Source organism: Agelaius phoeniceus, chromosome 20 (assembly GCF_051311805.1).
Source record: "Agelaius phoeniceus isolate bAgePho1 chromosome 20, bAgePho1.hap1, whole genome shotgun sequence".
Lineage (NCBI taxonomy): Eukaryota > Metazoa > Chordata > Aves > Passeriformes > Icteridae > Agelaius > Agelaius phoeniceus.
The window spans coordinates 5,191,180-5,217,015 of NC_135284.1; the positions used below are offsets into that span (position 1 = coordinate 5,191,180).

The 25,836-nt window shown below is 51.0% G+C and overlaps 1 protein-coding gene across 1 annotated transcript in view; it reads right to left on the minus strand.

Annotated features, from left to right (window-relative positions):
• Window positions 1-24,856, minus strand: part of LRRC75A (leucine rich repeat containing 75A) — a 57,455-nt gene extending 32,599 nt beyond the window's left edge. Inside the window, exons 1-2 of the mRNA XM_054647180.2 lie at window positions 23,988-24,856; window positions 538-666 (exon numbers count right to left, since the gene is read on the minus strand). Coding sequence (XP_054503155.2) covers window positions 538-666; window positions 23,988-24,251 — 393 coding nt within the window. The 5' untranslated portion in view covers window positions 24,252-24,856. The remainder of the gene's footprint in view (window positions 1-537; window positions 667-23,987) is intronic.
• Between the last annotated feature and the right edge of the window lie 980 nt (window positions 24,857-25,836).

Consider the following 25,836-nt stretch of genomic DNA (forward strand, 5'->3'; position numbering starts at 1 on the left):
CCTTGTCCCTGGAGGTGGAGATTTGGGTCCCTGGTGTCCCCTCCACCCTTCCCAGTGCCTTTTGCTGAGTGCAGAGAGTTTTATGAAGCCCTTCAGAGTCAGACTCACACCACAGCCCAAACAGCACCTTTGTGGCTTTGCCTCACAACATGAAAGAAATCTGTAAATTCTTAAAAAAAAAAAAAAAAAAAAAGGCAATTTCCCTCCTTTTCATACAGCGGTGGAGGCTATAACTGAGCCAAACATCCACAAGAAGCAGCAGAGAATGACTCCATCCCTTCAGACGCTCTCACAGGAAATGAAAGACCTGTTATTAGCAGGAAATACAGCAGAGTGATGCCTGCAGATCCATCCAGCCATGGGTGATCCCATGCCACACAGCCCAAGCCAAAAGGAGTACCAACATTAGCCAAACATCACTCGTTCAGCTGGAAAACCTGAACTTCTTTGTTTTGTCCAGACCCACCCAGAACTGGGAGGATTTTCCACATTCCCAGTTTGCCAAGGCACGAAATGAGAGGAGACCATGGCACTTACTGGTTTGGGGCAGTGGATGTATCTTGCCAGGCTGATGATGAGGTCGTGGGTGATGGGATCCACCAGGTTTCGGAAGCTGGCGTAACGATAGAGAACATCATCCAGAGAGGTGGACTCCATCCCTAAATCCTGCAGGAAACAGGGCAAAGGAGCAAGGTTAAGTGGGACAGAAAAGCCAGAGGTTCTTGAAGTCAGCCCTGACTGGAGGAGGAAATGATCCCCAGCAGCTCCCACTGAAAATGGTGTTGGAGGGGTTTTGTTTTCCTGCAGTTTTGGTGACAAAGAGAAGGATGGGACACTTGGTGTCACCTTGAGGGAAGCTGCACTCCTGGCCTTCACCTGCTCTGCAAAGAGGCTTTAGGGCTGCAGAATCAGCCTCATAAACCCACTGAGTCAATGACACCCTTGGATAAAATCAGGATAAAATCCAAGATGACCCTGGAGATCATCACACAGAGCTGCAATTGCAGAATAAATGCAGCACTGGAGTGTCACAGACACATTTTATGAAAATTCCTTTCGTTAGGATTTTTTCTCCTGAGAAGCTGAGAGGCCTCAGGAACAAAATGTAACCAATGGTTATCTGCTGCTGTGGAATGCACCAGGTGCATCTGGGATTGGTCTCATGTGGTTGTTTTTAATTAATGGCCAATCACAGCCCAGCTGGCTCAGACTCTCTGGTCAGTCACAAGATTTTATTATCATTCCATTCTTTTTCTATTCTTAGCCAGCCTTCTGATGAAATCCTTTCTTCTATTCTTTTAGTATAGTTTGAGTATATAATTTACTTTTAATATAATATAATAAAGTAACAAATCAGCCTTCTGAAAGATGGGAGTCAAGGTTCTCATCTCTTCCCTCGTCCTGGGACCCCTGTGAACACCCCCACACTGGAGGAGCTCTGGGGCTGCCGTGCACAGGGAGGGAGGAAGGAGCCCAAAAGTGCAGCACTGCAAACTGGAGGATGGATTTGAGACAGGGAAGAGCCAAGTGCTGGCTTGGGCTGACTGGGAGGGAGTGGAAGCTGTGCCAGTGGAGACTGGGCAAGGTGGTGTCAGGAGCAGCTCAGGTGGAGCTGATCCTGCCCCAGGGCTGGGCCAGGCCTCCTGAGGTCCCCTCCAAGGCTGATTTCTATGGTTTGTGATTCTTAGGCTGAATAATTTGAGGAATTTTATTAGAGATCTCCCCGTATGGAACACATCAGTGCACAGGGATGGGGAGGGGAAGGGTTATACACAGTCTGCTCCTTTCACCTCAAATATATTCGTGTGTCTAATACCCAAATACTCTCTTTATTCCTTTTTGAACTTCTTTTACTTCTCATGGAGCTGGTGGCACCTGGCACAAAGAATTTCCTTTTGACAAACACAAGCCGATAACACTTTGGCACCGTGCAATAAATTAAAGCTTGTCCTGAGCTCAGAGATGCTCCAGCCCCAAAAAGCCCGTGAGAAAGCACATTGCTTGTAGGTGTGGATGCTCTGTGATTTCAGACAGGTTGAAAATAAACATCTACACTTAAAAAAAAAATCCATTGAGCCTTCAGACACAACAGCCCGAGGGATCTCACATTACAGCAATTACAGCTCAGGCCACAAACGAGGTGACAAGTGTTTATCCCACTGGTTTCCTCGGTATTTTTAGGATCAGCCCCGCAGCACTGCCTGAGTTAACACCAACTCCTTGACTGCAAAGAGGTTATTTAGTAAAAAAAAGAGCCGAGGCAGTTAAAAACCACACACGTGTGAGGCTGCCCAGCTGGGAAAATCAAGTGGCCAAACTGATTTCTAGTCTGTCCCTCGGCTTCTGCCAAATTACTATTTACAAATTATATTATAGTATACAAATTCTATATATTATATTATAATAATTAGTATTTACAAATTTATACAAATTATTATTTTTGTACTTAAAAAAAAAATCTCATTGTGGAGAGAGCTTGGGCTCCTTTGCAAGAAGAAGAAGAAATAGAAATTGTGGAGGGAGGTGCTCAAAGGAAACTCCCACTTTTCTAGCATGGATGTCACCTTCCCAGTTTGGTAAAGCTCAGCATTAGGATCAAGCAAACATCAGATAAAAGCTGGATTTGGTCCCTGATCTGTGGCAAACACCAGGCACTACCAGAAGGCACTGGGACCTTCAGAATCAAACCAGGCTCAGCATCTTGCCCTTTCAAGCATCTCAGAACCCTTCACCATTTTCTCCTCAGCTAAAATGAGAACATCCAGCTCATAAATCAGAGAATTTCTCCTCCTCTCTCCTGGGAGAACTTTCCATTTTCCACGTGGAGCGTTCCCTGCTCCCTCCTGGTATTTTAGGCACAGATGTCTTTCTCAGCTGCTCCCCAAACCTCTCTGCCACACCAGCATTATCTCTTTTCCACCACACACAATATTTTAAAGCCTCTGAAGGCTGAAACTTGTTCGAGGACAAGTGATGAGCTCATCTGCAATTTAATAACTTAACACCAGTTCATGCTGTCAGCAGCAAATCACCCATCACTGCCTTTGCAGAAAACGCCCAGCAGCTGGCTCCAGTCACTTTTTTTCAGCACATTCCTTCTTCCCAGGGGATTCTACCTGGATGGCAAGTGCAGATTTTAAATAAATAAGGTTTAAAAGTGTTGGGGTTCATGAGCCAGGCATGGCTTCCTCAGGGCAGATTTGAGGGGTGTTCAGGAGTGGGTCCAAAGCCCTGAACTCTGCTGGGGTGCTTTGTCCAGGTGTGGCAGGAAAATGGGAACATCTCTGCAGGAAAAAGGAGAATTTTCAAACTGAAATCACCCGTGACTTCTCTGCAGTTTATCCCATTTGTTTCCAGCTTTAGGAAGCTGAAAGGCAAACCACTGATCCATCCTTATCCACTGGAAGGAAAACTTCCTGCCACCAACCAGCTGAGCCTCCATGGGAGACTTCTGCAAATCCAGCAGTGTAAAGCTATCAGTTAAAAAAAAAAAAAGGGCAAAAACCCAAAAATCCAAACCAACAAACAAAAAAACAACAACAACAAAAAAAAAAAAAACCAAACAAAACAAAAATCCCCAAACCCAACCAAAAAAAAAAAAAACAAAAAAAAAAAAACCCAAACAAACAAAAAACACCCAACAAAAAACCAAACCCACAACCAAAACAAAAAACCCCAACCACCTACCCCACTTTGAGGGGTGAATTTCAAATTTATACCCAAAAATCCAGCAGAAAATAAATGTAACGCGTTCCTCCAGCAGCCAGCAATAGAAATTCCCCAGTCACAGCCATGAAAGGTATAAAAAAACCCCCAATTATTTTTGAAAAGAAAACCCCAAGCCCAGTGAGAGGCACAGGGATGCTGTGCCCAAGCTGTTACTTGCAGCAAAACCCACAGAAACAGCTCTTTTCCCCCAAAACTCAGAGCTCACCCATCACTCTGCAGACCAACATCACCCAAGGAAAACATCTGGGAGCTGCACCCCCAACTTTTCTTTCCCTCATGTAAAACAACTTCTTATTCCTTTCTGCTGTCCAAACTGCAGGTTGTTTTTTTTGAGCCTTTGGAAGCTCCAAATTGTGTTTCCCTGAGTCCCAGCATCCCCCAAGCCACACAGAGCCATAACCAACCACAGCCAAGCCCATTTTTTGCTTATTAAACTATTTATCACTGCAAATTGAATTGTAATTAGGGGGAAATGCAGCAGGTCCCTGTGAGGAGTCATTGAGAAAGCAGCTTCTGCTGTTGTTGTTTTCACTAACACCGAGTTATTGCTGCCCAAATGAGGTTGCTGTGCAAAAAAACCTCATCACAGATGCTCACAAATATCCCAAGAGCTGCTGGTTTGGCCAGCACCTTTTCCAAAACTCCTTTATCTCCACAAAATTCAGGGCAGCATCCTGAATTTCCAAGCAGGGAGGTTGGTGCTGTAAACAAGAGTCAGGCACTGAAGGAAAGAAGGATTAATTCAATTTTCCATCCATCTGCTCCAAGTTATCTGGGAAAAATTATTCCAGCAGGTGGGATTAGTGTGGGGAGGGAGGTGAGCTCAGAGGCAGGGCTGGGATGGGACTCAGCCCTGTGTTTTTCTGGATTTTGGACACAACCTGTGTCCTGTGAGGAACATCCAACCACTTCCTCCCACCTTTCCCCAAAAAGATTTTTAAGGCAGGAATTGATTTCTGGTTGAGAGAAGAGTAAAGCACCCCAAAGGTAATGATGTCACAACACATTCTGGGACCAAAAGCCAGCCCTCAGGCACACAGGGATGATCAAATTTGCACTTCTGAGGAGGGCAGGCAGCATTTGGGAGCTCAGCACACCTGGATGGGGCATCCCAAAAACCACCCTGGGAACCTCCACACAAACCAGCAACTGCTTCTGCAGATTTCAGGTCCAACTCAGCAGCCTGGAGTAAAATCAGCATTAAATATGTGGGGTATTTTCTGTTTCACAGAGTTAATATCAGTTTGGGAGCCACAAATGGCTCATTCAAGCACTGAGGGTGCACAGAGAGAAGGGAGTCGATGCTTCAGGGAAGCAGCAAATATTTCCCTGGCAGACTGACTCAAATAATAAATGGTGGCAGCTTGAACCCCCTCCAGGAGGCTGGAATTGGAGGAACTTGGAGAGATGGATTAATGGGCAGAGATGTGATGCTGCCAGCCAGATAATAAACAACTGAGAATAGGAGACTTGCAGAAAAATGCTCTTTTATTTCATACTGCCAGGCAAAGGCAATGAGTGCAACTGGAATTTGGCCAGATCACAGTTAACATTTCTTCAGGACAGTGCCTGAGGATGTTTCATGAGGATGGCCTCAGCTCTGCTGGTTTACAGAGCCACTGGGATCCCAGGAAAAGCCTGGAAGTTCTTTTTGGGTAAGGTGACTCCAGGATTTGCTTTGAACAACCCCAACAATTCCCATCCACCACTGCCTTTAATCAACTCTGCCTTGAGCTCACCAAATCTCATCCACTCATCCCTCCTAAAGCAGCAGGAGCTGCCCAAATCCTGCTTTTCCATCCAAGCCTGGGGCTGGGGCTCCAGCTGGGGCTGCAGCCCCAAGCCAGGACCCTGCTGGCCACGCAGAGCCTGCACCAGATGGCTCCTGGTGGCACTTGTCACTTATTCCTGCTGCTCCCAGATGGATGGGTGACAGCCCAGCCTGCCAGAGGCACAAGGGACTCTTTAGAACCCTCCCAAGGACTGTGATGCCACAAAGTTCTCCTCCTGCAAAGGGAAGAGGCAGAAAAAGCTGCAGGTCAAGGAGGATTTGAGCAGAGCACAGCTGAGGGGTCACTCTCCCACCCCCTCAGCTCCACCCAGAGCCCCACAGATTCCTGGCTAAAACCCAAAGGAAAAGGTTCATGCATCAACCCTGCACCACATCCACCCTGTTAATTCCAGTCTGGCTGCTGGGCCCCCCCTTCAGAGCTCTGCAGTGAAGCATTAAATGAAAATAGAACCAATTTAATCAAATCTGCCATTTCCATCCTCGTGTGTCTGCCCAAAGAGCTTCCTGGAGCATCCCAGGTGCTGCCTGGAGTATCCAAACCACAGCTCAGGAGCAGAATTCATCAATTCTCATCATCTTCATCAATTTCTCAATTTCTCATCCCTTTGGCCCTGTGACCAGCAGCTCTCAGGGCTGCAGAGGAACTCCTGCCCCAGCACAGGGCTGATTCCCAGGATCAGCCCCAGCCTCAACCACACTGTGCTGCCAGATCCCAGCTGCAAAAAAACTACTTATTTCCACTTGCAAAAGCCTTCTAGATCCCTGCTGGAAAATGGACTTGGAGGAGAGGCTGCCTATTATCTCCTGTCAGGGAAGGAGCCAGAGCTGCCACCTAAGCTCAGTGTGCTGTCAATTCATATGAGGACGGTGATTCATCCTGCTCGGAGACAGCTGGGCTGACTCAGTCCATGGATGAGCTTGTCTCTCTCATTTACCTGCCAAGAAAAGCCCCTCTAATTAGCTGATCCTAGACATTCAATGTTGAGGCAGCTGGAGCAGGAAAATCCCCCTCGTGTTGCTCTCACCTTTGTTTCCCAGCACAGTGAGCACTGAGCTCTGCCTGGTTTTCCTGCCCCCTCTCCCAGCCCAAACCAGCCCCATCTGTTCTGCAGCTGATCACCCATCCATATTAGTTAGATTTTTATGATTTGCTTCAGCACCCCATGGTTTTTTTTAGAGGTAACCCGAGGCTCAGACAAGTCTTGTCCTTGGGAGGTGACAGGAGATGCCTGACGGCCACTGAAGATTTTTATGTGTGTGTGCAGCTCTCCTGCCCTGCCCTCACAAGCAGTAAATCCACTAACAACCCTAAAATAAGTATTTACAGGAACAAAAGAGAAAAGCAGAACTGGGATCCTTGCAGGAAAGGGGAAGAGGTTCACAAGTAGAGGATGGCACTGTCAGATGAGGAGCAATCACTCGCCCTCATGGTTTCCACTGCCCGTGTGAGACCGCCCCGGTGTCTGGGCCTGCAGCAAGTGAACAGCTCCTGGCACAAGAGCAGCATTCCAATCACATTCCAATCACACAATTCCCTGCTGGGAACCACACACCAGGCTCCCCACACCCCCTCCAGCTGATGGGAGCTGTTGGATCAACACTGAGCCCTTGGTGCAGTCTGCTCCTCACCCCCATGTCCAGCATTCTGTGAGCCAGACACCCCAGCTCTGCACAGCCCTGCAAACATCTCTGCTGGGAAAAGAGTCCAAAAAGCCTCACCCAGATGGCCCAGCCTCAGGGATGACTCAAACAGGCACCAAGGCTGGTGCTGCCTGTCCATCCTGCCACCCCCTGTCCTTCCCCAGGTGACTCTGGTGTCACCACTCCTGTTAAACCTATATCCCTACATTATCCAAATCACTTATCACCAATACACTTCCACTTAACCTTCCTCTATATTTCCTAGTATCAAAAACAATAACCAACTGTCATCATCATTCCATAATCACCCCAAAACAAACATGAAACTAACCCCAGAACTAACCCTCCCCAAAAAAAACCAAACAAAAATATAAATCAGGATCATAAATCGTCAACCAATCATCCACCAAATTTTACATTCTTGTAGCTTATAAAATGGGGAAGGGGCAGGGGTCTCACAGGTGATGAAGGTCCTCTGAGTTCAGGGGAATTGGGAGGGAAGAAGGAAGGGATCCCAGCAAGGGAAGGAGCAGGACTGGGCTGAGGAGAGCCCAGCATGGCAGAACAGATGCTCTGCAGCTGGGCCAGATGGTCCCCAGCTGCTGTCAGGGATTGTGCCTGGGACAGGACCCTGGATCCTGCTGGAGCTGAGCTTTGGCTGATGGGATGGAGGAAAAGCTCAGGAAAGCTCAGCCCGGGTCTAACAGAGCAAATGAGACACTGGGGGTCCTCCCCTCCCACTCCTCCAATCCAGGCACCTTCTCCAAATTGCCCTCCCTTCACAATTAACACAACCCTGCCCGAGCTGCCAGGCTCTGCCATTAATTCCAAGCCAGGCTCTGCCTAGGCAGGAATCAGGATTTATGGTCCTGGCCCAGCAGCTGTCACCAGGAGAGGCTTCAGGAGGAGGCCAGCGTGGGTCTCCTGATGTACAGCAGGTTAAAAGCCCTCTCTGAGCCCATCCTGACCTGCTGTTCCCAGGAGCAGGCACAAACAGAAGGAATTGCAAATCTCACTTGAAACAACACATTTGCTTTTTTATCCACTCCAAAAATGTTGCTTTTGATGGCTCCCCTTGCCCTCCTCAGCCAGCAGAGCTGTTGCAATCCAACAATAGGGGAAAAAAAAAAAAGTTGAAAATATTGGGGGATTGATCAATGCAGCCAAAAATCCTGAGGTGGGGATTGCCCACGGCTATCCAGGGGTTTTGTTTTGATGCCCAGCCCTGGGAAACACTCCCACACCCTCCCCCAGAACCTGCAGCATCAATAATGATGTTCCTGCCTCACCTGGAAGCCTCCTGGACCCAGCAGAAATCAATCCACTCCTGCACACACAATGAGAGGCTGCAACCCAAGAACTGCTCTCTGAAAGCTGCTCCCACCTCCAAGCCCTGAGCTGATTATTATTGCATTAGCCATGGAGGGATGCATTGTTAATGCTCAATGGATGCTAAACTCTGCTTCAAAAGGATGGAATTTCGGGGTGGGAGACTCCAGGAATGTTTTGGCATCCTTTAATAGGTGCTGGAATAAAGGCTCAGATATTTCTGATACAGAAAATAAGCATCAGTGATTCCTCATCACAGCTCTCTCCCAGAGTTATTCAATGGAAGTAATTGAAGGCATCGTTGAGAGACACAAATATTCAATTAACTCTCCAAACTGGCTGCTGTGGAATAATGCAAGCATGACAAAAAGACAATTTAAGTGAACAAATTGCAGCTGACTCCCATAAAATCATGCCAAACTTTTTTTTTTTTTTTTTTTGGCCATTTACACCATTGCAGGAGCCTGGGTGGGAGGAGCACAGGGAAAAAATGGGTTTGGATCAATAGCAATACCTGGCCATACCAAAATCCAGGCATATCCCTGGATTTTAACCAGCAAAGAGAATGGAATTACTCAGCACAAGAATCTGGCTGAGTGTCACTGCAGGAATTAGGAGATTTTGCAAGGTAAAGATTTAGCAGGAGCAAGATACAGAGAGATTTTAGCTCAAAGCAAAAGAGGAGGAAGTGGGGTTGAACAAAACATTGAAATAAAAGCTCCCTGTCCCTTTTTTGTATTAAAATTTATCCTCAGGAGCAGCCTATTCCATGAAACCATTTAGCATCTTCCTAATTGTTAAAAGGGAATTCCAGCAAAGGAGAAAAACCAACCCAATCCCACAGCATCAAACTCATTTTCTGAATTAAGACAAAGCAACAGGAGTGGAATAAAAATAAAGGTTTCCCCAAGGAAGCCAGCATCACCCAAGTAATTAATATGGACAACATGAATTCCAATTCTTTCATTTGCAAATCCAGCATCCCCAGTTAATCTCAAGCATGGACAAAGTCCATTAATAAAGCAGATTCCTGTAATGGGATTCAAAGCAATGTCAAATCAATAAATTAAAAAAAAACAAACCTTGTGTGGTTAAATAATCTACACTTTGCATAATAACATCAGTGCTGGGACGCTGGGTGGTTAAGTGGAGACAAATTCCAGAGCAATCCCAGCAGAAATACCCAGCAAGAAAATCAGAGACTGAGCTGGGAAAACCTCCCTGCTCAGGGGTGAAATCCATGAGCCAAGGGAAAAATCTCCCTCCTCACACTCCATGGAACCTCTCCTGAGCAGCCCCACAGGGGTGAAATCCATGAGCCAAGGGAAAAAATCCCCCTCACACTCCATGGAACCTCTCCTGAGCTGCCCCACATGGAGCTGGGAGTTCCCCAAGCAGCTTTTCCAAGAGTGAGGGGGGGATGATTTCCCTTAAAATCCTTCCTCACCCTGGGTGTCTCCTGTCCAGGATGTGCCAGTTCTGAATTCAGCAGCCCCTGGTAGGACCTTTCCAGTGCCCCCACTGCCAGCCCAGATGAATTTACTGACAAACACTGTCCCCAACTCCTGTTTCACCAAACCACTGCCTTTTGGGGTGCCTTTGAACAAAAGGAGAAACTGAGTCACAGAAAGCCAAACCCGGCCCCCAAAGTGGCACCGCTGCCCTCAACACCCCCATTTCCAAACCCTTCCAGCTGGGAGGCCACGGCTCTGCTCTCCTCCTCCTCTGGGATAGCTCCTCTCAGGCTTGCCAAGTCAGAAAACCACTTAAATACCTGATTAACTACAAGCACATGTTTAAATCCCTCTGGAGCCAAGGGGGTTGGATTAGCAGAGTGCTTCATGAAGGCTTTTGTTAAGCAAAACTTCTTTCCTCCACCCAGTTCCCTTGCCAGGGAAGGAGTGGGAGACCCCAGAGTGAGATGAGCTCAAGTGAGCAGTGGAAGAAGCATTTTGCACAAAATCAGGGAATGAGATCCCAGGGGACACAGGCTGGGCTGATGGAGAGTGCTCTGCCCTCCAGAGCCAGCAAGCATTTCCAGTAAATACCATTAAAATTCTCTTTATTTCACCACACACCAGGCTCCAGAAAGGCCAGAGGGTGGTGGCTGCTGGTCCTGAGCCCCAGAGTTGTGACAGATTAACCCCAAAATGGCCTGAGAGCCTCTGTGCTTGGCTGAGAAGGGAAATCCACCCCAGGTTTCACTGGGGCTGCTGCACAGACACAGGTAATAAACAGCTTTTCTGCTTTTCTGCTTTACTGTTTGTGGGGTCTGGGTCCCCTATAGGGGAAAGGGCTGCTCTCTGCACCCCAAACCCAGAGGGCAGGCAAGGAGAAGCAGGAACATAGGACAGGCACTACCACATCCTGTTTCCAGCAATAAAAGGTGCCAACCCACCTCTAAAATCCAAATATTTCTGCTTTGTTTGACAGTTGGGGCCATTAAATTGCTGTTGTTGATATTCCATTTCCCAGTGGAGATGCCAGAGCAGCTCGGGAGGATCAGACACAAAACACACCTTGGACCAGGGAGCTTCTGTCAGGGAAATGGAGCCTGTGAGGGATCTGTGGGCCCTGGAAATGGAACCTGTGAGGGATCTGTGGCCCTGGAAATGGAGCCTGTGAGGGATCTGTGGCTCTGGAAATGGAGCCTGTGAGGGATCTATGGGCCCTGGAAATGGAGGCTGTGAGGGATCTGTGGGCCCTGGAAATGGAACCTGTGAGGGATCTGTGGCCCCTGGAAATGGAGCCTGTGAGGGATCTATGGGCCCTGGAAATGGAGCCTGTGAGGGATCTGTGGGCTCTGGAAATGGAGCCTGTGAGGGATCTGTGGCCCTGGAAATGGAGCCTGTGAGGGATCTATGGCCCCTGGAAATGGAGCCTGTGAGGATCTGTGGGCCTGGAAATGGAAACTGTGAGGGATCTGTGGCCCTGGAAATGGAGGCTGTGAGGGATCTGTGGGCCTGGAAATGGAAACTGTGAGGGATCTGTGGCCCCTGGAAATGGAGCCTGTGAGGGATCTGTGGCCCTGGAAATGGAAACTGTGAGGGATCTGTGGGCTCTGGAAATGGAAACTATGAGGGATCTGTGGGCTCTGGAAATGGAAACTATGAGGGATCTGTGGGCTCTGGAAATGGAAACTGTGAGGGATCTGTGGCCCTGGAAATTGAAACTGTGAGGGATCTGTGGCCCTGGAAATGGAGCCTGTGAGGGATCTGTGGCTCTGGAAATGGAGGCTGTGAGGGATCTGTGGCCCCAGGAGGAGAAGGAGCCAGAGCTGGGTGATGAAATCCACGCCTGGAGCTCCCTTTGCAGGAGAGGATCCATGGCAAAGCTGCTGCTCCCACTGCTGAGTCACAGCTGCCGTGCAGAGCTCAGGATCAGGAGTTTCCTCCCATCTGGGGCTTCTCCCCAGCCCTGGCTGTGGGGGGGGGAGCACCAAAACACCCCCAGGAACAAGGCAGGGAGCAGCTCCAGAGCAGCAATGTCAGCAAAGCATCCCTGTCTCCATGCCCTGGGATATTCCCTTCATTCCCTACAATGTGTCACCAGCCCAGGAAGTGTCCCCAGGGAGAAGCCTGGGATGCCAAGGGTAACAGAGCACCCTGCTAATCCCTCCTGCTTCCCTGAGCCCTCCTGGAGCACTCAGCTGGGTCCCATGGAACCCTGTGGCCACAGGATATTCCCACAGTGCCACAACAAAGCCTGTGCCTTGCAGCTCCTGCTCCCAGTTCTGCCATTGCAAGCCCAGAACATTGATTTTCCAACTCCAAAGCAGCCAGAGCTGATATTTTTTACACCAGCAGCTCCTCCTGAAGTTAACAGCGGAGGAAGAAGAGCCCCAGAAACTTTCAGGACACAGCACCAAATCCTTAATCTCGTTTCCCAGCTACAATCACTGAATAATCCCTGAAACCTGATGCAGGATGATGAGCTGAGCAAGAGGAAAGGCAGGATGAGCTCATTGTGCTGAGCCTCCCCTTCCCTGCTCCCTTCCCTGGGACATCCACAGCCCTGGGCTGGAATTCCTCAAACAGCCACGAGCAGCTGACTCCAATATCATTAAAACATGACTAACACAGACCCTGAGCTGCTTTAAGAGTAGAGGAGCCACTGGTGGGTGGTGAACCAGACACCTCCAGCCTCACACACATGAGATGTGGGGTGGCATTTAGCACCCAGTGACACTAAACCTGCCTTGGGGCCTTCTCCCCGTGCCAAGAAATGCCAGAAATTCATGGCTGGAAGAAAGATTCCCTTTTGCAAGGCATGAAACAGGAGGAAAAAAACCCTTGGTTTTCTCTGAAGACCCAGAGGCTGGGCTAAAATCATCAGTGACAAGTAAACAGGTTGGAAAAAGCTCCCTCTGAGAGCCAGGCTGACTCAATCTGTGTTATCTTTTCCCTTTTTACTTTATCTTCTCTGATGTGCCTGCTCAGGAAGAGATAAGGAGCAGCTGCTCCCAGCCCTACTCGTGGTCCCTGCCACTTGTGTGCACTTCATTCCTGTTCTTGGGAATTCCCTTTGCCAGAGGGATGCTCAGCCCCTCTGCTCCTCCATTCCCTCTGAAAAATGAGGAGTAGAGAAGCTTTTCCCTGATAAAGAACCCTGGAATTATTTAGGGTGGGAAAGCTCAAGTCTGACCACTGACCCACCCCTAAACCATGTCCCCACATGCCATGAACCCCTCCAGGGATGGGGATTCCAGCATTTCCCTGCTGGCTCTGGGATGGGTCAGGCAGAGCTGGAACATCCCAGGGGAGCTCGGGCAGTGCTGGGTCCCCCCAGGATTTTGCACAATGTCATTCCCATCCTCCTGGCATCAATGGGATGATCTCAGCCTGGGGGAATGGCACTCTATCCCTGCCTTTGGGAATCCTCCAGGCTCCTGTATTTTTGCCCTCTTCCAAAGGGAGGGCACACAAGCAAACACGAGTCCTCGTGGAAAATAAAGTTGATTAATGTGATGAGGCAAAACTAAAAGGTCTTTTTTTAAAAAAAAAATATTTCAGGAGAAGAGTTTGGCTGATTTATTTTCTTTCAGGAGAGGAGTTTGGCTGATTTATTTTCTTTGTGCTGGGGAGAACAGCAGCTGATGGGCAAGAGATGAAAGAACCCCAAGCAAAGATTCCTCACCACGTTTCAGGGAATTCATCCCATCTGAGAACTGCTTTACATCTAAAAATGGATGGAGAAGTTTATCACAACCAAAACTTTCCCTGTCACTTGCACCATGGCCAGAGTCTCCATCCTCCTCCTCTGAACACCAATGGGGTGGGAAGGAAACCAGAGGGAAAATCAAGCTGTGCATGGAGAGCTCAGGAGCAGCACCAAAGCTGCTCCTGTTCTACAGCTCAGCCTTTCCACTGAATGGCCAGTGCCATGGACAAGTCAGCTTTGGGACGTTTTCTCCTGCCAAGAAATGCCAGGAATTCCTGCCTGGAAGTGGTACAGCTCCAGCAGCTGCTCCCCACGTGGGAGCAGAGCTGTGCTGGATGCTGCACACCCACATCCCTGTTGTTTACCAGGCCCCCAGGGCCTTTACAGGGATGCACACATCCTAAAATCCAGGAAAACCTGGAGTCCTGGCAGCTCCTGGGGCTGCTGCCACCTTTGTTCTAAAGCAGCAAGGCAAGAGAGAAGAATGCCATGGAAAGGACTGGATTTTTATGCTGAGAAAGGAGATGTTGGAGAGCAGATGTTGTGCACGCCCTGCTGAGACACATTTCCCCTTCCCAAATCCACACATCTGTGCAAAGACTGGTTTGGGTGGGAAGGGACCTCAAAGTTAATCTCATTCCCACTCCTCTGCCATGGGCAGGGGCACCTTCCACAGAGCAGGGAGCTCCAGCCTGGCCTTGGGCACCTCCAGGGATGGAACAGCCAGGGCTGCTCTGGGCACCTGTGCCAGGGCCTGCCCACCCTGCCAGGGAACAATTCCTGCCCAACATCCCATCCACAGCTCCCCTCTGCCAGCCTGGAGCCCTGGCAGCCCCTCTGACCCCCCCACACTGGTGACACTCTGTGCTTTTGGGGTACCTGGTGAGGAGTTCCAGCTCTAATCCAGAGAGGGGATGAAAGGCAGAGTCCCAAACCCAGCAGGAACAGCTCCACACCTGCTGGATGCTCTGAATTCCCCCCCAAATCCAGCACACCCAGCCCAGCTGTGCTGGCCAGGCACTCTGTGACCCCATTAAACAGCCTGGCAATGGCACACACACAATAAAACATCGATTTTGGAGCTGCTGAGAGGAGGCTTTCCTCTCCAAACAGCCACAGAAAAATGGGCAAGGGAATGGATGAGACATCAGCATGGGCAAATTACCCTCATTTTTTGCAGGGTGGCTCAAAAGTCTCCCATTTCCCATCCTGAGACTCAATCAGTGCTGTGCCCACACCACAGGGAGCTGGAAACCTCAGCCCTGACTTGTATCAAAGTCAGTTTGGGGGATGAAGGGAAGAAATGAAGCTTTTCCCATGTTTCATGCCATGCTTGCGTGGTTTTCTTTGCAGCATCAGATTCTGAAGCATCAGGTAGAGCAGGGCTGGGATCTGGTATTTGGTATTTGAAGAAGGTTGGAAGGTAAAATCTTTCTTGAAGAATTCACAGCACCTTGCCTCCCTGTCTGGCACCAGGGAATTTGGATGCTCCTTTGAGGCTCCACCTTGGCATGTGCCTCCAAACTGGAGGTGGGCTCCTCCCAGCTGGCTCAGTCTCTCCAGAGAAACCCAAAAATAAAGGATTTGAGCTCATCAAAGTCACCAGGAAATGCCCAAACTTGCTAAGGAAGAATTAATGACTGAGCTGCCCAAGACTTCAATTCAGTGATATTAAAATTCAATTAATGCTGCTGTATAAAGTAGCTTTAAACGTTGAATACTTTAAACCACCCAGATTTCAAACCAGCAATTTGATGCCGACCTCTGGTCAGGCTTTAATTTTTAAAATTTAAAAAATTATTTAATTTTAAACAACTCTTTTAGCTCAGGTAGGCAGGACATGGCTGCCAATGATTTCAGGGAAGTCAGTGATAAAAACAACCAGAAAAAAGTGCAAACACAGCTTTGGGGAGAGTTTGGTTCTCTCACAAGGACAAAGAAAACATCTTAATTTCAGTTAATTCAAATGTTTCACTCCACAATCCTAAGGTTCTGTTCCAATTTCAAGGATTTTCATTCACTTAGTCCAGTTTAATGCTGAATTTCAGCAAGTCGATGAAAAAATCAGAAGTACAAAGGAGAAATGCACGTTTTCCAATCTGCAAGTAAAACTTCAACCTGAGAGACCAAGATCTGTAATTATGGTGACCAGAAGTGTAATTCATGATGCACAATGAATACTCCACTTAATGAATCAACCAGTTTTAAATGCAAAATCTGTTTTGAGACATTTACTTTGTCTGCTTTCCTATCCAGCATATTTTGAGTGTATTAACTGATCAAAAACCATTAAAAACCACTTTTCTGCTCTTTAAACTTGCTTTCTCTTCCCTGTAACTCGAGTCAGAAATCCAAAAGGATCAATCAACCCTGCAAACCCCGAATTCACCATTTCCCACCAGAATAAAACCACACAAAATTCCTCACCCAGCCACACAGCTGCCTAAATAAATGTCCCCAGATACACCAGGCTCCCTCCTCAGAAAAGGAAGTATCCAATTACACCAAGCAGGAGCAGCTTTTTACAAGCAAACAGGAAAACATCCTCTTTCATATAGAATAACCCCCCAAAAAATCCTAACCACACACACAAAAAAAAGGGTTCCTTAAATCAAGATTTAATCCAATCCTGCATGATTTTGGCTGGATGGAAATCATGAGTGTAGATCATTCACACCCTCCTCCCAAATTGTTTCTCTGCAAGCCCAGGAATCTCACTGAGATATCTGGGAGCAAGATTTCCCCCAAATCCTTTCTGGAGAGGGGAGAGCTGTATCCAAATGGAAATAAACAGAGGGGTTCTGGGATGAACCAAGGCTTTGGGACTGTTTGGTGAGGTTTGAGTGCTGTTTTTGCAGAGATTTGGGCTTCTCTGCCCTGATTTTGGGGAGCTCAGGCTGAACCTGGAGCTGGGGTTTGTTCAACACCAACCAAACCTGGGGCAGAGGCTGCAGCAGCTTCAGTTCATCCCTGTGCAGGGAATTGGGATTTTTTTTATTGAGGTCCAAACCCCCCAACCCCTGTATCCCACTTCCCACAGGGGCTGGGGATGCCCCAAATCCCAAAGCAGCCCCAGCAGGAGCCCCGTGCTCCACCAGCAGCTCTGCAGCAGGCTGGGAACAGGGACAGGGGTGTCCCAGGAAAAACCCTCAGCACATCCCTGGCCAAAACAACCATTTCCCACCCCAGTCTGCTCTCCTTCCTCAGCTGCCTTTGCTTTCCCCTGCTGGGGTTTCAGTGCTGTGCCAAGATCCTGGCCTTGGCAGGAATTATCTGCTCCCAGCCCCAGAGCAGGCTCATCCCCTGGGACAGGAAAAGAGGCAGCTCTGGGAGTTTCCCAGCCATGGAAACCGGGGCTCCTGGCACAAAGCCCTGTGCTCTGACAGCCAGGGGATCTCTGCACAAGCAGAGGTGAAGGCACAGGAGCTGCTCAAGGAGGTTTTAGTCTCGTGCATTCCAAGCTCGTCCTTGGAGCGGGAGGCAGGGACAGACAGAGCTCGCTCACCTCGGTGTGTTCTGCATGCTGAGGGTAGAAATCAGAGCTGCAGCTCCCACAGAGCTGCAGGTCCTGTCCCTAACACCCATTTCCTCACTTTCTGTGCCTAAACAGAAAGCAAGGAGCTGAAAAACCCAGCACACAAATCCCCATCCTCCAAAAAGATCCCTGCTCCTGCTCCAGGCTGGCTGCTCAGCCTCTCCTTTAATGAACCAACCTTCATTTCCACACAACTGCTGCTAGAACTGGAACTAACATTGCTGCCTTGCTGAAATCTCCCCCAAATGCAACCCCTGAGCACCTCTGGGAATGGGCAGCAGCAGTGGGAGCAGGAGCTGGACTGGGAAGCTGCTCAGAAAACAATCCCACAAAGGGGATTGGGGACAAAGGGGACATCCAGGGACTGAAATCTGCAGCCAGCAGCAGGACCCAGGGCTGGGCAGGAGCAGACCTCAAGGAAAACCTCCATGGTTTTCCAACAAGGACTTTGGGACCACTGGAAAAGGCAGAAACATCCCATAAAGAAATTCCCCCACCAACATCAAACCCGAGTCCTGCTCTGCAAAGCAGGACAGGCAGGGCCCTGGGGAGATTACTGGGATATAAAGAGGCCCTGAGGAGTGAAATATCCACTGGGATACCCCAGGGCATGAGGGAAAGGCAGCTCCCTCCCCTGGGCTCTGCTGCCTGTCCAGGCTCTCTCCAGAGCTCAAAGCCTCGCACAAAGGAAGAGCCTCTGCCTTTGAAAGACACCAAGGCTGAAAGATAAAGAGTCTTGAAAAGATCTGAGAATGCTGGAAAGCTCCAAGCAGCTCCTGCTCTCCAAGCAGCAAGGTCAGAGCCAGGAGTAATTGGAGCTAAAACCTTCGGCCTGGAGAGGAATGGAATGGACAATTTGCTTTTCCTTTTACAGGCAAGATTAAATTTACCATGCAGTGATCTTTTCTCCAAAATTTGAAGGAGAAGGAGGCTGAGACACACACACAGAGAAAGAGAAATGGAATCAGGCATTAAATCATATCAGGCATTTGGCCAGGACCTGAAGATGTTGAATACTAAAAAATTCCACACTGCTTGTAGGAGAATGAAATGAATATTAATACATAACCACCTCCCTTAGCTAAGAGAAGGCCACAGCCACAAATCCCCCAACACACCAAGCACTGAAGCTCCAATACACTGAATTTCAGGTGCACCAGCCCCATTCCTGCCCCCCAGCACAGCCCAGGGATGTGCAGGGAGGCTGTGCCCACACACCCACGCTGCCAGGGAGAGCAGACAGCCTCACACTCGGGGCTTTCACAGCCTGAAACAAGATAAAAAGGAAAATAGAGGGGGAAAAAAAGCTGTGTGCCAGGCTGTCTGCAGCCCCCAGCTGCTGCATTTCACATCAGGTGTGAAAAAAGCAGAGCCTGGGGGGGGAAAAAAAAGACACATTCCTGCTATTATATAAGCAGAGAAAGTGCTGAACAGGAGCTGGGGTGGAACAACCACCATTAACTTCTGCCAGCTTGGAGATCTCTGTCTGCAGTGAGGGCACAGGCAGGACCTGATCTCTGTTCCAGCTACACACAGCCTAACCCAGGCCAGCCTAACCCAGCCCAGCCCAGGCCAGCCTAACCCAGGCCAGCCTAACCCAGGCCAGCCCAGGCCAGCCTAACCCAGGCCAGCCTAGCCCAGGCCAGCCTAGCCCAGGCCAGCCCTCACTTTATATCCCATCCCAGCTCTCCCAGCCTTCCTCTCCCCTCCCAAAACCACATTTCCCCCAGGAGCAGCAGCAGCAGCCACCTTCCAGGGGGTTCATGAAATCATTAAACCCAACCCTGTGCCTGCACAGCCACCTGCAAATCCCACAGGGCATGGAAGAGGAGCAGAAGGATGGGAAGAGGCAAAGTGAGGGAGCATCTTGCAGCAGAAACTCTTTTTGGGAACACCCCAAATACCACAGAGATTTGTTGTCAGTGCCTCCAGCAGCCTGAGGGTTAAAAAGCAGCGTGGGGAGCCCTGGTGGGGTTTCAGCAGCAGCTTGAGGCAGAGGAAATGAGGGTTCATCCCAAAGCCACCCCTCTCAGAGCAGGGTTACCCAACTTCCACCCTGTGGGGCCCTGCTGCAGCCAGGGCAGGGCCCTCCCTCAGCCCCAGCAGCTCCCAGCTGAGGAAAAACAGCCCCAAATCCTGCAAAATTCCTCATCCCTGTCCTCTGCTGGCAGCCACAGGCTGGGAGGAGCCCAGAGACCCCAGGCTGGGTCACCTCTGGTGCTCTGAGCACGCAGGAGGAGGGACCAGGTGCTCATTTTTGGGGAAACTCAGCAGTGCTGAGCTCCTCCAGTGTTCCTGGGATGGCTTCCATGGGAATGCTGCCCCATGGCTGGGGTGCACAGGGCCAGGGGCAAGCACTGAGCCCAGCCACAAATATTTTAATTTCTTCTCTGCTCTTGTGTCTCAAGGAGGAAGTCACAGGAGCCCAAAGCGAGCTGTCTCCAGCAGTATTTTAAAATTTTTTTGGTGTTTTACTATCCCCACCGGTCAAGCCCCTCTTATAATGAAGATATTCATCATTAATTCATTAATTAAGCATCCCTGTGCCACACAGTTCCCAGGCTGCTCAGGTCGTGTCTTGTTCCCCACAACCTCTGGCTGGAAAATCCCCCTGGGATGGGGCAGGGGCCCAGCTGCAGCCACAGCAGGGGCTGTTTGTGGGATAAACCTCAAGGTTTTGTGGGATAAACCTCAAGGTTTTGTGGGATAAACCCCAGGGATCCCAGGCAGGGCCCCAGCCAGGAGGGGCTGCAATGTTTGCTGGGCACAGAGAACGTTTGCTCCCAGCCCTTCCCTGCAAATGGGATTTTTGGTGGTGTTTTTGCCCATTTGGGGCCCTCCCCACCCCAGCACTGCCCACCCCAGGCTGGCAGGGCACAGAATCCACCTTGCCAGCCGTGCCACACCTTGGACCTTGGCATTTGGCTTTGGCCACACCCTGGCATTTACTGCCACGCTTTGCTTTTCCCCCCTTTCCCCACTGAATTCCTGGAACTGCTGCTCACCTGCCCTGTGCAGATGATGCTCAGGTCTGCTGGATTCCTCCTCCTCCTCCTCCTCTTCCTCCTCCCCTCTCCCCCAGCCCCAGAAGAGCAGCAAAAGCTCCACGTAACCAATGGCAAATTCCTTGAGTGCAACGTAATGTGCTGGGAAGCGCTTCCCCATCTCGCCTGGGAAAAGCGATCCTCTGGCAGCAGGGAGGAGGAAAACATGCTTTGTTTTACAAATCCTCTCCCCAGCAGGAGAGACACTCCCAGAATTTAATATACTGACAGTGTTTGGCTGCCTTAACCACTGACACTCAACAGTACCGGGGAGAAAATAAAAAGAGTCAAAATAAAAAGTGCCACGCTCTGTGATGTTCAAACCTATCCTGCTCTGCAGCTGGTGGCACTGGGAATAGTGGAGCTGGAATTCTCCCACCTGGATGGAGTGAGGGGTCTGAGAGTGGCTTCCCATGTCCCAGGTGCTGGACACCCTGAATAAATTCATTTTTTGGCCTCTCCCTGCAGCATCTCCTTGTTGGAAAGCAGAGAAGATGCTGCCAGGTGAACCTGGGAAGTCGCTTCATGGCGGATAAATTCCAAGTTATTCGTGCAGGAATTACTTCCAGCAGCTCCCTCCAGGTGACCAGCAAGCCTCTGGCAACTCCCAACACCAGCCTAAATCAAATGTTAATTATTTCAGTGTCTTCCCACTGCATTTATGCCAGAGGCATCCTCCCTGCAGCACCTGAGGGAAAACACCTGGGCCAAGGAGAGCAGCAGGCACTTGTTGGGATTCGGGGAGTTTGAATTTTGCACTGTTGGGTTTGGGCTCCAGAGCAGAAAGAAGGAAAAAGAAATGAGTATTCTGTGTCTCAGGAGCTCGATGTTAAATTAGCCTGGCTGTGCCAGAGGAGCACAAACCCTTTGGAATGGCTGCTGGCAGCAGGAATAACAGGAGTGTTATTTTGGGGGCAGGCAGTGGGATCAAATTGCCTCCACAGCAGAGACCACTGCTGACCTCTCTGAGGAAGCAAAGTCTGTCTGCTCTTCATGCTTTGTATATTTTTAAACAACAACAACAAAACAACAACAACAAAAAAACCCCAAAAAAAACAAAACAGAAAAATCACTTTGCATCTCAGTATTTTATAGTTGTTTGCAACCTCCAGGCATTCCCAGAAACACAAATTAATCCTTACAGGAGCCTGTAAGGAAAACAGCATCGCTGCCACCTCAGGGGAGGGAGAAGGATGGATAAACTCTAAATAAATTCTAAATAAATGGGTGGAATGGAAAGGCCACAGTGGACATTGGTGCCAGTGGTGGGACTGGAAGGGCAGGACCTGCTCCAGCAGGTTTAAAATAAGGCATTGCAGCCCTGCCCTGATTATCAAACACACCTTTTGTGGGAGCAAAAAAAGCTCCCCAGACCCTGTCTTGCAGTGGGTGGGTAGGGCAGGGGGTTATGGCACAGAGACCTGAAAAACAAAGATTTTCAGCTCTGGCCATGGGCTCATCCTGCTCCAAAAACAACTGTGGAGCCTCTCCAAAGGCAGGGATGCTGTCACCCAGGCCTCAGCAGCACCCTGGGCTGAAGTCAGTGGAAAGGCTCCCAGTGACCTAAATGCCTGGGATTTAAAAAAATCTCTGCTGAGAGCTGGGCACCAGGTCACTGGGTTTGCTGGGAAAACCCCAGTTTTGCTGGAAAATGCCCAGTTTTACAGCAGCACCTTCATGGAGCACAGACACCCTAAAAATGGCTCAGGGAAAAGTCTCTGCCCCAGCAGGCTCATCCATCCAGCCCTTTCCACAGGAGGAAGCTCATCCTTCTCCCCAAATCCTCACTTTCAGGCTGAGACATTCCAAGGGCTCAGCTCTGGAAGGCTCCTGCTGGAGTGGGAACAGCCCCAGTGGTGCCTTGGAGCCAGCAATGCCCTCCTAAAACATCCCCTCCCAAAATCGAGCTGCTGGAAAACTCCAGAGCAGCCAGGATTTGTTCAGTGGGGCATCCCACATTCCCTCCCTGCAGGCAGGGATTAATATCACCTCATTAAAAACCTGCTTGGAGTCTATTATGGTATCTAGGACAGAGAGTTCTCTGTTTTGACACTCTAAGATATATTTTATCAGAGCGAGCTCTTCAGAGACACTGCCAGAGATGCACCTGACTGTAACAGGTTCCTTGCTTCCCCCAGCAGTTTAAGATTAATTTTTAGCTTTTTCTTCCCAATCTCCAGCGAGATGAGAGGGTTCTCCTGTGGCCAGGTTTGTCATTAGGGCATCCGTGGTGACACATGCCAGCTCCCTCACTCTGCACAGAGAGTGAGGACAGACCTGAGCATCGCTGAGAAAAACCAGTCTGGAGCCAGGGAGAACGTGAGAGTGATTCCTGGCACTTTGCAGGCCCCAAGATTTATTTTTTGGGGAGGTGTTTGAGATAAACACCCTCTAAAATTAGCACCTGCCCTTCTGCCAGCTCCAATGGGCTGCGACAACGATAAAGATTTGGCGTGGCTGAGAAGGTGCAACATTTGGGCTCTGATCTGCTGCCCAACTCAACCCCCACGCTCCCATAGATCCCAGATGGAGAGGTCACTGTCCCAAGGAATTCCACCCCCAAATCCCAGAGAGGCAGCACACTCCTCTCAGGAAAAGTATTTTATCCCAAAATTGAAAGTGGGGAGTTTTCCATACCAAAAGAAAAATCATATGACACAGTTCGGATTTCTCAGCTGGGCTGCTCTAAAGATAATCCTAAACCTGCAGGCCAGAGGGAGAAGTGGAAATGGATTAAATGGGGACATGCCCCAAACAACACATCCACTTACTGAAAAGTTACCTGGACCAGAAAATGGGGGGGGGAGGAAATGCTATCAGCAAAAAACCACTAGCAGCAAACCCCAAACACAAAATCCCCAAAGAAAACCAGACTGGAGCAGTCCCATGGACAGACTATGGGGCAAGACAGCAGCTCCCCGTGCCCAGCTGAGATCTGAACAACTTTTCCCCGGCTGGCAGAACTGGTTACACCGAGCAGCCGAGGGAGAAAACCCGAGCTGGGAGATGGATCTGCTTTAGGTTTGCATGGAAAACTCGCTGCTCCTCAGAGCCTTGAAAACGCCCAGAGCACTCGGGTGTTTTTATCAGCACCTATCAGCAGGAAAAGATTAAATGCTAATTTGCTTTTCTGTTTGCTCACAGCAACTTTCCGTCCTGTTGCTTCCCAGCTAATGCCCAGCTCAAACAGATTTTTCAAGGCAAAAGGTCTCGGGCTCGCTACAATTAATTCTCCACTCCCCCAGAGCTTCTCGTTTCTCCCAGCTCCAGTCAACACCAGCAAAACTCCACCAGGCGATTGTGCGCCAAAAAGATAAAAAAGCAACGCTGCCAGCTCTGGGTATTTCTGAGCCAGCAAGAAAAGAGCTGATTCTCAAAAGCTGCCAGCTCCAATTGCCTCGGCGCTTTTCCGGAGCTGCTTGAAACACCAAACTTTTGGAAAGTTGAGTGGGAACCACTCGGAGCAGGCTGCAAACCCCAGAGCCACAAGGAAGGGAAGAGGGTAAAACACACCCGGCAGCGTTTGCTGGCTGCAGACACCGCCGAGCCCCTCCCTGGGGGTATTTCCCCCTCTGTGACACCCTGAGCACCCCGCAGCTCCCCGGCCACTTCCCCAAAATTACTCCACGCCAGTCGGAGCCGCAGGAGCGGAGCGTGGCCGCTGTTTGCCACCGAAAGCAAAGCACGAGTTATTCTCCGGCTCTCTTTTCCCCAGCTCAGCCCCTTCCCCCGCAGAAAGCCGCCCGTCCTCACTCACCTGCCGCAGGTTCTTCAGCAGCTCGGTGGCCTCCTCCTGCCTGCCCTGCTTGACCAGCAGCAGCATGTCCTGGATCATGCAGATCCTCCGGTGGTACGGGGGCAAGCTGGGGCCGGCGCCCTTGCCGAACTTCTCGCCCGACTTGGCCACGAGGGAAGCCAGGAAATCGCCCCTTTCCCTGGGGGCCGCCTTCTTGCGGTGGTGGCCCGGGGGGCTCTCCCCGGCGCTGCCGGGCTGGCAGCCCTTGGTCTGCTTGGTGCCCATGGCCAGCGGCTCCCGCAGCCCGGGGCCGCATGCACAGGGGCGGCGAGCCTGGGGTGGGGGCACAGCACAAAGGGCTGGGGGCTGCACAAAGGGGTCTGGGGGCTGCACAAAGGCTCGGGAGGTTCCGAGGATGCCCGGGGGGGCTCAGCGGAGGGGTCGTTGCCCGGCGGCGGGGCGGCTCCACTCCCGCAGGCGGAGGATGGGGCGGCTGCGCCCGGCCGGGAGGAGCCGCGGCTCGGCCCCTCCGCTCCGCTCCATCGCCGGCAGAGGCAGAACCGCCGGATCCGGGCAGCTCCGGGCAGCTCCGGGCGCTGCCTCAGCCCAGCGGCGGCGGCTCCTCCGCGCAGCCTCCTCCCGGTGCCGAGGGCTCCCCCGGGGTTCCCCCGGGCGCGGGGGGCGGCGGCTGCAGCTTGGGGGGAACTGTTGCGCTCAGGGGGCTCCCCCGGCGGCGGCGCGGCTCGGCTCGGCTCGGCCCGGCCGGCTCGGGGCGCTCGGAGCGGGGAGAGCCGGGGGAGGGCCGGGGGCGGGCACCGTGCACCGAGGCAGGGCTTGCGGAGGAAGCCGCAGCCGGACGGGGCTGGATCGTCCTTCCTTCCCCGCGGGCCGGGGGCTCCGCACGCCCCGCAGGGGATGCTCCGGGCCGGGGCAGCGGGGATGGGGCCGGGCACGGAGGGGCCGGGCTGGGCGGCACCCCCGAGGCGGCCGGGGGCATCCCCGGGGAGGGATTCCCGCCGGAGCCTCGGCACCCGGGGGATTTGGTGGCGTTCGGTCCCTCGGGGATGTCCCCCCGCCTGTCCCCTGCGGGTGGTGCTGGCACTCTGTCCTGCCACGCTGAGCCTGGCTGATCCTGCACCTGCTGCTCACCCTCAGCCCTGCTGCCCAGCTGGGCATCACCACCTGTGCCCCATCTCCATCCCCATCCAGCGCTTCCACCCCTCCCTTGCGGGTGCTGCTCCTTCCAGCCGCTCCCCAGCCCATATCCCATCACTCCTGGTGTCCATCACTCCTGATATCTCAGGCACTCCCCTGGCCGGGCTCAGGACATGGAATGAAGCTCCCTGATAAAGCTCCCGGTGAGCAGCTCCTCCAGCCAGGCTCTGCTCACCTGCTGCAGGACACAGGTTGCTCCAGAAGGGCCTGGGAGGGATCAGCTTTGGGGTGATGAGGCCCCAGCTGTGGCCTCGGACCCTCTCCTGATGTGGGGGGATGGTTTCCGACACAGAAACGCTTTGCAACTGTTTTAAAAAGAATCCCAAAGCAATGAGGGGATGTTTTCCAACACAGAAACGCTCTGCAAGTGTTTTAAAAAAGAATCCCACATGAGAAGTTTTTGCCTCTCTGCATCCCGTGCAATGGCACATCCCTGAACACACAAATTCCCAAATTCCACATTACTGTGGTGGATAAAAGGCAGCTCTCCCCCACCACCAAAGGGCTGGAGGCCCCTGCAATTGTTTCTCAAACTTGACTCATTCTGATCCACAGACCACGAGAACAGCACAGCCCCAGTGACTTCAGCAGGGTTTGGCTCTGCTCTGCAGGGCTGTGCTGCGCACGAGCCAAAAGCTGAGTGTCTTCCCCCAAA